The sequence below is a fragment of the Oreochromis niloticus genome, unplaced genomic scaffold (assembly GCF_001858045.2).
Source record: "Oreochromis niloticus isolate F11D_XX unplaced genomic scaffold, O_niloticus_UMD_NMBU tig00001974_pilon, whole genome shotgun sequence".
In the NCBI taxonomy this organism is placed as follows: Eukaryota; Metazoa; Chordata; class Actinopteri; order Cichliformes; family Cichlidae; genus Oreochromis; species Oreochromis niloticus.
Window position 1 is genome coordinate 23,801 of NW_020327524.1, and position 16,300 is coordinate 40,100.

Sequence of the window (16,300 nt, forward strand, 5' to 3'; positions counted from 1 at the left end):
CGGAGGAAGAGGGCACTCCTCATGAGTGTAGAGAGCACGTCGAGAAGGAGTGTAAGCCGAGGGATGACTTAACAGATGTGCCACTAAGTGAGGGAAAGGTTTGGTTTGTTGATGGTTCGAGTTTTAAAACATCAGAGGGACAGGCTAAAACAGGTTTTGCTGTAGTAGATAGTGAGAAAATTATCTGTGCAGGACAACTAACATGTTCTATGTCTGCTCAAGCAGCAGAGATAGTAGCTTTAACGGAAGTGTGTAAAGCTGCAGAGAAACAAGATGTGACAATATACACTGATAGCCAGTATGCATTTGCTACATTACATTTCTTTGCAGCACAGTGGACAAGACGAGGTATGACAACTTCGACAGGGAAACCTGTAGAACACGCTACACTCTTGCAAAATCTGCTGGACACAGTGTTATTACCCAGTAGAATTGCTGTTTGTAAATGTGCAGCACACATGTGAGGGAAAGATCCAGTTGCATTAGAGAATGCTTTTGCGGATAAGATCGCAAGACAGGCAACTTTAGGAGCACACGGTGTTAACATTTTAGCAGTGCAACACTAGCAGACTTTGCCTACTATGCGAGATGCACTGGTAGACATGCAGGGCCACTCACCTACTGCAGGAAAACAGTTGTGACTTACAGAAGGAGCGAGCTTGCAGGATGGTGTTATTGTCTGTGTGATGAACCAAAACTGCCTTAGAATTTGTATAAGACTGCTGCTATTTTGCGCCATGGGCTTTGCCATGTCACAACAGGAGGGAGATGATGACAGCAGTAGTTTATACTCTAAGATTAAATACCTTTAAAAAAAATTTGCAGGTCATGTATGATATGTTGCAAGCACAATTCTCGAGGTAATTTGAGACCTAAGAGAGGGAAATTCCCCAGACCCAGTCACCCATTTCAAGTTATTCACATGGACTTTATAGAGCTGTCCAACTGTAATAACTATAAGTACTGTTTAGTGATAGTTTGCCCTTTTTCAAAGTGGGTAGAGATCGTCCCAACTAGAAAAGCAGATGCCATTTCGGTTGCCAAAACAATATGTAAGAATATCATCCCGGAACATGGGATTCCAGAGACCATTTATAGTGATAATGGTCCACACTTTGTAAATGAAGTGATTGGATTAATGGCACAACATCTAGGGATAACACTAAAACATCATTGTTCATATCACCCACAAAGTGCAGGGTTGGTAGAGAAAATTAATGGAACAGTAATGTTAAGACTCAGGAAGTCAGTGGAGGAGACACGCAGGACATGGTTAGACTGTATAGAATTAGTTAAGATGTACACGAGGATTACTCCAACAGAGAACGGTCTGACTCTTTGAGATTATATATGGTAGAGCATTTAGAGTTCTAGTCTTCTGTAGTGATGATAGAAAAGCAGAAGAGAGAGCATATTAGCAGATTAGATGCTTAAAATGTTTAAAAATAAAGAAGTCTGGAGAACAAATGATCTGCCAGATGATTCTGTTTCTCCGCAGGAGCAGAGTCTGAAGTCTGGAGATTGGATGTTGATAAGGCCATGGAGAGGAAGTGCTGGTCCAGTCCACGGTGGGAAGGTCCCTATCGGATGCTGCTGACGATGACCACAGCAGTGAAGATTGCTGAAAGGAACATTTGGATACATCAAGCGCACTGCAAGAAGGTGACACACATCCAGGCCAGCTCGGGGTAAGTGGCAGGAAGACCGGGTACAAAAGGGGGGGAAAGCCTCGTCTCAATCCGGTGAAGAAACCAACTGAGCCACAGGTACTCATCAGAATGGCTGGGAATGTGCTGTGCACCTTCTTGAGCCTGTGGACCCTGAGTGGGATGACAGGAAGAGCACTGGGACAGAGCAAACCTCACCCAGTACCCGCATGGGTTTTCAACAAACTACTGGTGGCAGTTTATGAACACAACCGCTCACATAAATAACAAGACCAATGGTTATGCTTGTGATGCCACATTCTTCTGGACTGTGGCCATATAGCGTCACTGAGAGCGAGACAGTTTGTTTGGTTGCCTTAGCAACACATCCAGGAGTAAACATACTTGGAACACTGCCAACTTTTCAGCTCCTCTGAACCTGAATGGAAGGTTGATTCACCAGTAGCCGGGAAGGTGAACTGCTCTGGTAAGACAGACCTGCTAGTCTGACTCCAAGAATCTGACTCGCTGCAGGACATTGAACAGCTAAATGAACGGGAAATAGGCTAGTTGCCTATGTGTATGAAGGGCAATGGATTAGTCCAAGTTGGAGATTTATCATGGAATTTGTGCAACGTCACCTATTCTTTGTGTCCTCTGCAAGAAGGATGCAAACAGAGAAGCTTTTGTCTACATTTACATCATAAACACTTCTCTAAGCTGGTTGAGGTTTTGAGCCAAGAAGATCAAAACACCTTGATCCAATTTCCTTTAGAAAGCTTTTTTTGCGGTGACAACAGGACAGGAGAAGAGTTGTAAATGCAGATAATTCACCAGTTGACTCTAACCCCCACAGGATGCCTACAGTGAGAAGATTTGGGGGGTTGATAGGAGTCATAAAGAAGGGTGTTGAACAGGCTACAGCTTTGAAGTTAGCTGAGAGCCACATGGACAAACAATAAAGTCAACTGATGTGTTTGAATGCCTATGTCTGTATACAGTTGTATTGTAGTGACATATGATTTTTGAGAATGTTGATTCTTCTTGTTTGACTGTGACATTCAGTTGTTTACTTGCAGAAATACATGACTCGCACGACAGGAGTAGATGCACCACGAGGTTGGATAGCTTGGTTAATGTCTGGTCCTTGGTGGCATGTTCTTTTGAAAATATTAATTCCTGTTTTTGGACTGTTGACATTAATTTGCTTATGTATAGGATGTAGTTTACAGTGTATGAGATCAACGAGAAGCAGGTTAACTGCTTACATGTATTAACTGTGAACTTTTGCAGCGATAGAAGGTGAATGAAGGGGAGCTGTGTATGAATGAAATCTACACTGACACTGTCCAAACAAAGGGTGCATAAGTTGAAATTTAAGTATACAATGACAAAAAGGGGGGGAAATGTTAAGTCTAATTGTTGAATGTTGCCATTGTGTTTCTTAAATTTGTACAGTCTTAGTTCAAGCAGTAGGATCAAAGCCATTCCTTTGATCCTGACCACCTCTCCAACCACTCTGTGCTGGGGGAGGGTTTATTGTAGATACATCCTATCTGAAAGATCTGTTTCTTGTGTTGTAAGCTTCCTGCTTTTATGACCCTTTTGGTCAGCAGGAGGTCACACACACATGCATACAGTGCCTTGTCTTTGTAACCAAGGGGGGTTACGAGGGGAGGTGTTTGTAAACTATTGTTTGAATGTTTTCAATAAAAGGCAGCGAAAGGAGGCCATCGTCGGGGTCATTCGTAATGAGCTGAGATACCAACGAGGCCTCCCTTGCAAGTAAACGATCGAACGCTGTTGCCTTGTTTTTCTTTCACGGGAATAAGTCCTGGATACAGCGGGGTCTGAGTTTAGACCCAACAACCATGATGTTCCTTACCTATAAACTTCACTGTTGGTAATAGTGTTTTTTGGGTGATATGCAGTGCCTCTTGACCTCCAAACATGGTTGCGAAATGAACAGGACCCACACAGCATTTGAGTGTCACTCATAGCACCTTTATTTTGAAACACAGCGTTTTCCACTGCTTCAGCTCCTTATGTTCAATTGGGAAGCCAGCTTTCCAGCTCCTTCCCACACCACACACCGCTCCTTCCTGACTCAGGACATTGCTTTGTTTTAATAAACTGTCCCCTCCAACATCCCAGCACCGCCCTATGAGCTTACCGTACCACCCCTCCACTGCAGCAGAGCAAGAGATCACACCTCTGCCACACACCCCACTGGCCGACTGGGTAAGTAGTAAGTAAAATTTATTTATATAACACTTTTCATAAATAAAAATCACAAAATACTTCACAATAAAAACAAATGTAAATAAAATAATAATATAAAACAATGAAGAAAGAAAAAAAGGCCGGGGCTACATCCGGCCGAACCTACCCCTCCAGCCCCGCCAAAAGGAGAGGAAATTGGACCATCTGCAAAACCAGGTACCACCAGGTGATCAGGGCGTTGGCATCCTTCATGCAGTGAAGCCGCTGCAGCAGGATGTGGTCTGAGCAGAGGGTGAATGAGCACCCGAGGAGGTAGCGAAGGGAATCGACCACCCACCGGATCGCCACTCTCGGTCGGTCAGCTTCCAACTGATTTAAACAACCGGGCGGTCGACTCCCCTTACCTGCTGGTACAAAACGGCCCACAGCCCTCTGTTTGAGGAATCTGTTTGCAGAACAAAAAGAGGGAAAAGTTAAGTGTTTGGTCAAATCCGGTGTTGTAAAAAACATCTGGCTGTGCCCAACCGGTCCACGAGCACATCGACCTGGGGCATGGGGTAGACATCAAACCGTGACACATCATTCACCTTGCGGTAGTCCACACAGAACCGTATAGACCAATCTTTCTTTACAACCAGAACTATGGGGCTACACCAAGCGCTGTGAGACTCTTCTACTACTCCAAGCTTTAGCATCTCTGCCAGTTCACTCAACAATTTGCCTTTTATGTTCAGGTAACCTTGTGAATGCACCATCACGCCACGATGCGTTTCAATGGTGCTCGATGGGAGTTGTACTGGTCAGGGGGGAGAACAAATCTGCAAAATACTGTTGCAATGCAGTAACATCCGTTCTCTGGGCCTGTGTGAGATGGTTATCACAATGGAGGGAGGTGGGATTGGTGGAATTTGGCACCTCCTACCCCAACTCATCTCTCTCCCTTACCAGACTCACCAGAGAAGCAGTTTCAGCCTGTCTCCATGCTTTAAAGAGGTTAAGTTGAAAGTCCAAATCCCCATGACGGGCCCTTGCCACTTGGCGAGTAATTTTGAGCTAGAAGAAGGGAGTAATACAAGCACTTTATCTCCTGGTGAAAATTGCCTGAGTCTAACCCCTCTGTTGTATGGGTTGCTGCCATTGTTGGGCCTGGAGCAAATTCTCACATGACAACCTCCCTAAAGTGTGTAGCTTTGCTTGTAGGTCCGAGGTCCTTTGAGTGGCCGGCCTCTTATACAGTGCTTTTCTAGATTAGAAAACCACTATATAAGCACTAGTCTATTTACAACCAGAAAAGATTGTATTCATTTTTAAAGAATGATAAGATAAAGCCTTTTATGTTAGGAAAGCTTTACGTTACTTCTCAATGTCGTTGAAAAGTTCAGGAAGAGATTACTGAACTACCAGTAAGTTTAAACTCCTTCCCACTTTCCTTCAGTGGAGCTTCTGAGGGACAAGATTTATTGTTGCGGACATGTTATTGTTCACACAATCTAAATTACTAGGACTTTGAAGTTTGAGCCTGTTGTGAAATGATTCTTTTTATGGACTGGTAATCAATGCTAGGGCAGGAATGCCTCAAAAGATGGATTAACAACAGGCCTCACATCCTCAGGGTTTCTGATAATCCGTGGTTGTTGTGTTTGTTTGTTATTTACATTTAATTACATGCCCGTTCAAAGAGCTTTATTAAATAAGATGAAGACTCTACAATACATAGAAACCAAAAGGGAGGATGAGAAGAATGTGTGGTGTCTTAACAGGAAGATAACTCTGGCAGAACCAGGCTCAGGGATCAGTCGGGTGGCAAAAAACACACAGAGTATGTGAGTTGGTAGAAGGAAAACTATAACCATGCAGAATTGTTACTTGAGACTGAAAAAATATGACACAATGCATTTACTCTCCCCCAATTTTATTTCTTTTTAAATAGAAAAGCTTGTCCATTTAGAAAGCAATAAAACAAAACTTTTCTTAAAAAAAGTCCAAGAAAATCAAAGCATGATGACAGCACAGTAACTGCTCGTGTGATCAGTGTTATAAATCATGTTGTAATGCTGAAACAAGAGCATAAACCCAACAGAGTGCTACAATGGAAGTTCACAGGCAGGGGCATGAAAAGAGGAAATGATTTGCCATCAAACCTGTAAAACTAGACAGGAATGACACACCTCTTATGTCAACATAAGAGGAATTGATATGGAATAAAGAGAAAACCATATGCGACTTAAGCAATCCAAGTGCTGCTGCTAAATCAAGCTTGAAGTGGGAGCCAAATTTGCACCCACTTCACCCATTTAAAAGATCTGGGATAGACTGAGCTTTTTGTGTATCCTCCACTATGGAGCTAGCTTCATGTTCATGCCTGCAAAACACCACCTACCTACCCACACCCACACACAGGCAACATGAAACGTAAAAGCAGACTGTGCAAAACTCTTTGGTGAGAGAGCTTAAGGAAAAAAAGAAAACTATACCACAACTGACATGGCTGTACAATTGTCCCACATACACATTTCAGCAGATTGTAGAAAATGGAGCCTGCAAATTCAATAAATTAGATAGAAAATAATGAATTGCAGATTCAGCAGTTGGGTCTACAGAAATTAACAATACTAATACATATACACATACATATACACATACATATACACACACACACACACACACACACACACATACATATATATATATATATATATATATATATATATATATATATATATATATATATATATATATATATATATATATATATATATATATATATATATATATATATATATATATATATATATATATATATACACACATATATACATATATATATATATATATATATATATATATATAAAAAAAGAAACAAAACAGTGTTAAGTCATATCACCAAAACCATAAGAGTAAATATAAAAGAAAACCACCCAAATTTGCTTTCCAAAGAAGTGGCCCTGGCAGTCACTGAGATAGCTCTGATTGGAATTTTCATCATACACAATCAGCAATTGAATGTAGTTTTGAGCACTGTTGGTCTGAGAGGACAGGGACACCAGTCTGCTTTGAACACACACGCCAAATATAAAATTGAAAGACTGTGTACTTTACTGAGGCGAACATTAATGACCAAATTAACTAGTAGCCTGACAGATAACGTTTGCGCAAAAGGAGCCCCGGCAATAATCAGGAAAGAGAACAGACGGCCCAGACTATTTCTGGGAACTGCTCATTATGATGTTTCTTTAAAAAAGAAAGATTCAAAAGAGATATTTTAAAAATATATCAATGTGAATTATTTAATTTCATTAAAAAATAAATTAAGCAGTGAAACTACTACTAAGAAGGGAAAGTGAGTTCAATTAATGACAACCCAGCATTTCTTACGCTGTCCTAACTGACCCATTATTGCTGGCCAGTCTCCTGAAGCCGTGGTTGTTCTTCTCAAGCCAGAGCTCAGCCAACTGCTGGGTAGAGCCATGCGAGGAAGCTCTGGAGCCCAGGCACATCTTATATTGCTTCACATCCAGGTGGGGGTCACATGTGACTGGATGATGAACGTGAACTATTCCTGTGTCTGTGCTTCTAAACAACTTAATCCCTGACTGGACAAATTTATTATAAAGATCTACATCCTCTAATCCCCAGCCCTGTATGGAAGTGTCAAACCCTCCAGCTCGAACCAGGTCTCTCTTGTATACACAGACAATCCCAAATCCGTAGTTCCTCCACAGGCCTGTTTTAGAGGTGAAGACGTAGTGGTTGTTGCTGGGGACCTTCCCAGCATATACTACTTTAGGGTCATACTGACTGAAGATGATGGGGAAGTACGTCTGCTCCCCCAGGACAGCATTAGTCCGACATCTTTTGAGGAATTCACTGGAGAAAAGCAGATCCACATCACAGTAGAAAAGCAGGGAATCATTAGAGAAGTGTAAAGAACCAACTTCCAGAGCCAAAGCCCTGGAGAAGGAACCGGTGACAGGCTTTATCTCCATCTCTGCTCGAGGATACTTCATGTGATACTCCCTCATAAGTTCCACCTGCTTCACCCGCTCAGTATTGTTATCTGTGCTAAAGAGCAGGATCAGTAGTTTAACATTTTGGTTGGGGATCAGACATACTCGTTCAAAGTTAGCCATGAAGCGCACAAAGATGTCATAGCGGCCTGACAGAGGTACCAAGATGTTAACCTTCTTTTCTTTGGGCTCCCTCTGATCCTGACCAGAGGTAGCCAGCTTGAAGGGCACCAGCATCTTGAGCGAGTTGGACAGAAATGAGAGGGAGTCTGATTCCTTGTTGATGTGGCTGGCCAGACCTCTGGCATCCATCTCCTCCTCCTCTCTGAATTGGATCTTACTAAAAGTCTGCTGCAGGTAGGCGTGTCTCCTTACAGGAACTGTCATGGTCTTTCCCTTGTGTTTCTTGTACAACAGCAGCAGATCCAGAACATATTCTGCCCCGTACAAGGGATTGACCCTCCTGTAGCCATACTGAATTTCTTTGAAATCAATAACACGACCACGTGTTTTGGCATTGGCGTTGATCATCTCCATCACTTGCATGATGATGTCATCCAGGGCCTGCCTTTGAGAGGAATCCATGCCACGACGGGGTGGCTGACTGTCAGACGATGAGAACAGGTACTTTCCCGTCAGAAACTCCCACTCCAGAACTTCCTCTCGTTGATGTGGGTGGAAGCGCATGAACGAAGGGGGCATGCCGAGCTGGAGGTCCTCTCGGTCAGGCTCAACTGCTCCGTAGCGCCCCATCTGGACAATCTCCCTGTGCAGCTGAATGGTGTGGTGGCGCAAGTCTGCAATCTTGCGGCTGAGCATGTAGCTGTGAAGGCGATACTGGTAGGGAGGGTTCTTGTTGGGGTGAAGTGTGATGGCTCGATGAATCTTGCTGTTGTGGAGATCTCGTATGTAGCCTTTCTTGTTTGGTTCATAATTCTCATAGAAGAGCTGCTGCATCTGTGGAGACAGGATATCATTGCTTTAAAACCGGTGGGCATTGATTATATAAACTCATGATAATTCTAATCTCTGAATAGCCAATATACTTGTGTGCATGCGTTTCTTTCTATTTAAGTGCTTACTTGGAACACTGGCAGTTATTGTATAATATTTTGCTGATGAGATCTCCATGTGTTAAGGAGTATACTGCACACTGCTGAAAACACGAGTGTTATAATATTTTTTTTAGGCCTGCTTTAGAAACCTACGGCTCCTCGAATGGCACGAGCTTGACAGTGTAAATACCGGAGTAGCTGTTTTTGAGCCGTTGAAGAAGGCAGCGCTTGTGACGCTGCCTTGCAATGAAGGTAGTATCAGAACGGCTGCAGTCAATAAGTCTATTTTGAGAAGACAACTCTGGACAGGCTATACTGAAAACTGGAGAGGAGCAGTCTGAGAGCAAATTGAAACCTACAGCTAAATATGATCACAGGAAGGGCAAGGGCCTGACTTTCTGTTTATTTTTCCATGACTTTAACCTACATTTCAGTGCACCCAAGAGGGAAAACAGTCCATCAAAACATGCTGCAACTTCTTCATAATTGGAAGTAAAGTGGAAAGGAGATGTCTTCAACCTTTAAATGTTTAACTATGTGAATGGATGTGCAGCAACAAGCAGAAATTGAAAAGACTTGCAGCAGATTTGTCTGACAGTATCTCTGATTATAGATCAGATCTGATATTGATTTAACCTGTGATTGCAATGTATAACCCCAATTCCAAAAAAGCTGGGATGAACACCCTTGTTAACTGATATTATTACTTTATGTTGACATTGCTGAATGTATGTACTAAAAGTCTCCAAAAGTTGATTCCGTTCATCTGGACATAGCGTTTTGTACTAAAAGGCATGTTGCCTGCATAATAGCCACAACTTAACATGGTTTTAACTAGCATGAATCAGCCTTTTGAGATGACTATGCACATCTCTAAGCAAAATCGGTGCACATATGGTAAAGTACGTGTTGCTTTACTTAATGTTTAAACGTTCAAAAAAGGTTATTATGAATTTAATAGCAACACCAAGTCTCTTCTTGGTGTACCAGATGCCAGTTCTATAGAGACAAGTTTAGAGCAAGGCATTACTAAAGTAAGGAACATACATTACACAGTTAAAAAAGAGCTACTTTAGAGGTGAGATCAGGACTATGGGCAGACACAGGCCAACCAATCCACAAATGATATTCATATCAGGGAGGCATGACATGAGAAAACCAGCTTTCTCCCTGGCATACTTGTGAGAAAGGCCCTCCTCTCACAAAATCAGTCATATTGATGTGCTTTAAAAACTTTGAGCATCCTGACAAGTTGCACTACATATGTGTATATTTTGGTAGGTGTACAGCAAGTAAAAAAAAATGGGTTTTTTAAACTTTTTTAAAAATTTATTTGAACTTTTGCACAGCATTTTTGCAAATTGGGATTGTAATTTTGAGTCTAGTTGATGCTGATGTTGGAAGATCAGATAATCATCGGCTGACAGCCACAGTGTTTTTATGCCCCTCTGTCTATTGCTTCACCATTATTAACACCAACTCACTTCTTACTTAAAACTCATTATTGCAATTTCTTCACAGTCATTAACATCACAACATCCTGTCTAGCTAATCAACGTAAACAGTTCTTTTGCAAAGCCAAGCCAAGAAGAAGTCACAAGTAATTGCTGCAAGCTGAAACCTTGTATGCCTCATTTTCGGCCCAGGTGTTCTAGTGACTGTTCTTACTCATTACATACACAGTGGCTGTTCTAAGGTCTCATCTCTTACACTGAATTCATTATATTAGACACAACCCTGGGATGAGGCAGCAAAGATTTGTGCTTTTTCACTGAATCCTCAGACACTGCAAGTCTGTGTTTGACTCAGATTACTCTAGGGTATGTAAATAAGGACTTTAGTCTCGGGGGCCATATTTCCCTCTAATCCAACCAAATTCTCATTGGTCAGTCAATCATATTTTTTTTATTTTCATAAGGAGAAAAGTGCTACATTAACAGTCCGCTGTATTTGGCTGGGGGCAAAAAGAGACTGCTTATTAAAAACAGGGTGTCTGAGTTGAATGGAGCACCTTTCGAATTAACGAAGGAAGAAAGGTTGCTGCTACTAGCACTGTTAACAAAGCCAAAAAATCTAATATCATCAAATATGCACAAGACGAAAATGGGCAGAAAACAAACAAAAAAACCCAAACAATTATAGGCTTTCATGAGGCCTGTTAGGGTTAGTATAGTAGGATTAGCAGTAGAGTCAGTTTGTCAGTATTTCTTGTGCTATTAAGGTTTGATTTTTGGAAATCAAGACAAGCTAGCCAGATCCTTGTTTAGCTGAAAATTCCCTGTAAAACACACAACTAAACAGCACAAGTTTGAGAATGATATGGTATCATAATGATGTTATGCAGTATATTAGGATTATACCACTGGACAATGGTGTCACCAATCAAAGAAGGGCAAAGGAATTGATGATGGTTAAATGGTTAAATTATCACCTTAAAGGTCTCATGACTGGATTTCAGTGCACCCCCAGTAACCCAGACATTATTTTTTATGGATTTAATTTAATTACTACTAGTTATTTTTAGAAAAGGATATTTCATTTCACCTCTAAACAGCAGTGTGCTAGATATCACAAATCCAAAACATGTCTGAAGATTCACCTGAAATTTTTAGGTGACAGTTCATGATTGCAATTAGCTCAACAGGGTTCATGCATTAACATTGACTTGCAGGCAAAGGAAAAAAGAAGCCTGAGGCTCACAGCAGGCAGTGAGGCCAGAGGGCCAGTATGCTTGCCATTCCGGCTGGGTTTAATCTGCAGGACAATAAGCAGTGCCTGCCTCAGAGTGCACTTTGTGAATCTAATTGGAGACAGCATTATGCTGCTGTAATTGGCTCTCTTGTATGCAGGGTTGCTCTGTCTAAACAAATTTTTCAACTCAGAAAAAATCCTCCCGCACCAAAGACGGCAACACAATAGCTCTGGTATTGGCATGTGTGATGGAAGGTGGTGTTCCAGTGACTGCGTTTAGACACCAGATGATTAGCCACCGAACCTGCAAACTGTAGTACCAACACAGAGCAGAGCAGCAACCTGAGCGCTATTCCAACAGAGGTCGATTATTTTCTTAATAATTTCACCTATTCATTACATATGAGTCTGGAAATTGTAGCTAATGTGAAAAAGAGAGCCTCAAATCAGAAGTACTCTGGAGTAACTCTTAAACGATTAACTTAAAGCAGGTAACTCGTAAGCTGGAGAGGAAATGGCATGTCACATGTTTACAAGATCATCATTTAGCCAGTAGAAATAGTTTCCTGCTTTATAAGAAACCCCTCCGAAAAGCTAGAACATCTTACTATTCATCATGGAATGAAGAAAATAAAAACAACCCTAGGTTTTCTCTTCAGCACTGTAACCAAGATGACAAAAATTCAGAGCGCTGTTGAGCCAACTATTCCTTTAAGGTTAACTAGTAATGACTTCATGCGCTTCTTCACAAATAAAGTTTAAACCAGTACCATACCAAAAATTCTTGAAAGAGTAGCTGTCAAACAGCTAACAGATCATCTGCAGAGGAATGGCTTATTTGAAGAGTTTCAGTCAGGTTTCAGACCTCATCACAGCACAGAAACAGCTTTAGTGAAGGTTACAAATGATCTTCTTATGGCCTCTGACAGTGGACTCAGTAGACTGGCACTATATAAACTGAATTGAACTGAATTAAAACTGCTGGTTTTAAGCACGACTCAAGACTTCTTTGAGCCTTCAGTGCTCTAGTACAATTCTACATGAGCTGAAAACAGCACAAAGGAAAACCGCCAGCAACTCTTTGGGTCTGGACTGATGTAAAATTTGGATTGGGAATTTTACATTACACTCCGGTATTTCAATTCCCAGTTCAGTTTTATTTATATTGTGCCAAATCACAACAACAGTTGCCTCAAGAGACAGTATTTACAGTTAGAAACTTGATGAAAAAGGTTTGTACACATCCTGATATGCTGGCATAGAGCTAGCATATCAGGACATTTCGACCATATATGAGATGAGATAGCCTTTATTTGTCAGTTGCAGGTCTTTTGCCCGCAACCGAGATGACAGACCTTGCCGACCGTACATACAATACACAAACATCACATTGGGGAGACAGGTCAGGCTAGGTAGCGAGGAAAAAAACATCGAAATGTGTAACACAAAAGGATAATACAGGAATGCACAGATATCAACACACCATAGCACAATAAACACAGACAAGCAACATGGGAAAGAGTTCCAGTGTGTACATCTGATCTGGGACCGCTGCAATCTTTCGACTGCGCCTCCAACTGACCCGATGTCCACATCAGAGGGGAGGTAAGCGTTGGAGGTGGCGTTGGATCCGGGGTAGGGAGGATGATGCGTCGGTGAGTGCTTATCAGTATCAGTATATGTATATGTATGTGTGTGCGTGTCCAGAGTTCAGCTGAGACAGTGTCCTTCGCCCTGCCAGGCTAAGTAAACAGTCTTCCAGCCAACCCAGGTGGCCTTGCATGGAATGGGAAGGAACAGACTAAACACAGTCGTTATCAGGGTGTTTTGTTCAGCTCTGGCCTTGCAGCTGGCGCCAAAGGGGTATCCGCATAAGTGATGTTATTTTTTTACTTTAGTGCAAACAGCTCATATGAATTTCAAAGCAGTTCTACAGTCCAACACTGGTCTCTCAATCTCCCGTTGGAGAGCCGCGAGCTTCGCCATACTTGCGTTCTGTGATGTTGTCACTTCTTGTGCTCAAGGAGCCAATGTCTGAGAACTCACGGCAGTGTGCCTCCCCGAGATGTCATCCAATTTTGCGCCCAGAGATGTTATTCCGGGCTAGCCCTTCCAAGATGTATCCAGTCTGCAGTCAGAGATCTTATTCTGAGTATTCACAGCAGCCGTAGCCTCTCCAAGATCTTATCCGTGCTGACTCAATGAGCCCATTTTGAGAAACTCACGCCTCTCCCATCATTCCAATCCCAGCGGGCAGCCTTGTGGGGGTTTGAACAGCCGGTTCCGCTTTCTTAATTCTTCGATAAGTCAGGGCCAAGCCAGCTCCGATCAGCCAGAACCCTGTTACCATGGTTCTGAATAGGTAGATATCTTCACCACTCAGGCTCACCCAAGCCCAAACTTCTCGTTGAGAAAGGGGTGTCAATTGCATTTAGGGACCAGTTGATCCAATCCATAATTCCTCTTTTAGGTTTTAGAGAACAGACTGTGAGAGAGTGTTCCAGGGAAAATACAAAGAAAAACACGAGACTAGACAAGGACATAAGCAGGGAAGATAAGGGAGAGGAGAAAAAGTGCGTCCGCCTCCTCCGAGAGCCAAAGAAGAAGACATGAGGTAATGTGACTGCCTAAATTTGTATCATAAAAACTTGTAGATATAATGTAACCTTATTACTATATTACCACAAAAACCCTCTCACATTCAGATCCAGTAGATAACAATAGATAAACAGTTTCACGTTTTTGCGTGGACAATGTGAATCACTGCTAACTAGCTTTATTGCGACACTGGCAGGTTGACCAGGTTACTCTTGCAGCAGCCCTTGATATCTTTCAGCAGCCCTTGATATCTTTCAGCTGCCCTTGATATCTTTCAGCTGCCCTTGATATCTTTCAGCTGCCCTTGATATCTTTCAGCTATTTAAGCAGAAAGTCTCTTGTCAAGTAGCCTAATGAAGACCAAATTCACTTGGTCTGAACTGAAACTGGGGACAATAGTCTTTGTTTTGCCCTGGAGATCGGCTTTGAACCAGAGGGTCACTCTAACCAAACCCCACAGCAGGTGGAGAATTAAATCATGTGTCTCTCTGCTAAGCTCATCAAGGCTATAGAGCAGAAGAAGGACTACCATTATTAGCTGCAGTTTGAGACAGTGGGGCTAATCCATGAGATGAGGAACTCACTAAAGAGGCAGGTGATTATTGCTCTGTTCTTTATTGTCACAAGTACCTAATTTTTTATTAAATTTACCAAAGATTGGGAGCCCGCACACATGCTCATGCACATGGATCCACAGCTGTGTAACATTAACACAAAAGGCTAAATGAGAACCTCCCAGAAAAGCAAAAGGACAACCCAATGGGTCCCCACTACTGAAAGAACTATATTCAAATGCCTGTGGGAAACACGATCTTGAAACTACTAAAAAAAAAATAGAGTGGCTTTCTCTTTTAGGAAACTTATTAAGTTAAGCGGTTAGTTTTTTATTGTTTTATTTTAATATTAAAATCTTGATGACTTGCAAGGGTTTTCTATTAGTGATTGGTTGAAAGGTTCAGATGACGAAACATGGGAGTTTCTGACTCCGGCTTGTTGGTCCGATGAACCACCTGTCAACTGACTCTCCTCCACACTGTCCCCATTCATAAAGTGCTTTACAAACCCAAACTTTACAGCTAACAGCTGGATTTTCCCATGTCCGTGCCGATAGCCAAATAATAAAGAAAGACTTACTGCTTAAGAGACAGAGTGAAAGTGGACAGCATATCCTTGGTTCCTTAACATAAAACTCATTGTTTCTGCCAGGGGCAGCACAAAACTTACCCATTTAGATGGACTTCCCCCTAAGTTATTGGTTTTGTTACCAGTTAGCTCACATAAACTAATTTAAGTCTAATTTAAGCCACAACCAACCAACCCGATTATGTCATGTTCTGTACTTGCACAAGATGGCGCTTTAAAATTAATCCAACTACAAAGAAAGGGCACAATGGTGTAACTTAGCCTTTATCAATGAAGTGTTTCATGTCCACTTTAACATCAGTTTTAATAATAATAATATTAAAACAAATCCCCCATGATTTATGTGTGGTGCATTGCAACACTATCGCCTTGATTAGTACCAATAACACTGTCACGGACTACACTGCTCCAGCATAGTAAGAGGCCTAAAGTGAAATTTGAACAGACCCCTTTGTTTGTGTGTCATCTGAGGATTGGATGGATGACAGAAAACAGAAAAGGCCCTTTGTTCCCTCAGTCCACTATACAGATGTCTTCTTCAGTTCAGGCTACCCAGACAAGATGGGAGATATGAGCTATTATGTGAAAAATAGAAAAGAGACTTAACCCTTTAAAGCCTGAAACAAATACTTGGCAGAAAATTTTTGAAAATGCAGTGTTTATTTAACTGTAGTGACAAATTAAAAATAAAAGTCAAGATTAATTTACATGATTTAAGTTCAATTTGTATCATATTTCCTACATCTGCCCCCCCCCCAAATCTATTGCTTAAAAATATATTGTGCAAGTTGTTTTGGTTTTTCAAGGGAGGGAAAAACACACTAATGGTGTAACATTTTTGTGACTTTTTGAAGTCTCAAAAACTCACAAAAACTGTATGTATGAAACATGATACAGAAAGGATTAAGGGGTTAAGACCATGAAAAAAAATCTCAAA

General features: G+C 41.6%; 1 protein-coding gene across 3 annotated transcripts in view; it reads right to left on the reverse strand.

Annotated features, from left to right (window-relative positions):
- Positions 1 to 3,634: 3,634 nt before the first annotated feature.
- Positions 3,635 to 16,300, reverse strand: part of chsy1 (chondroitin sulfate synthase 1) — a 36,014-nt gene continuing 23,348 nt past the window's right edge. The window contains exons 3-4 of one of the 3 annotated variants that reach the window (XM_019355588.2): positions 7,260 to 8,833; positions 3,635 to 4,314 (exon numbers count right to left, since the gene is read on the reverse strand). In XM_019355588.2, the coding sequence (XP_019211133.1) occupies positions 4,032 to 4,314; positions 7,260 to 8,833 (1,857 nt within the window). In that variant the 3' untranslated portion in view covers positions 3,635 to 4,031. Of the gene's footprint in view, positions 4,315 to 5,764; positions 6,408 to 6,836; positions 8,834 to 16,300 lie in introns of those variants that run through there. The other 2 variants (XM_019355589.2, XM_003459753.5) reach the window with 2 other exon arrangements.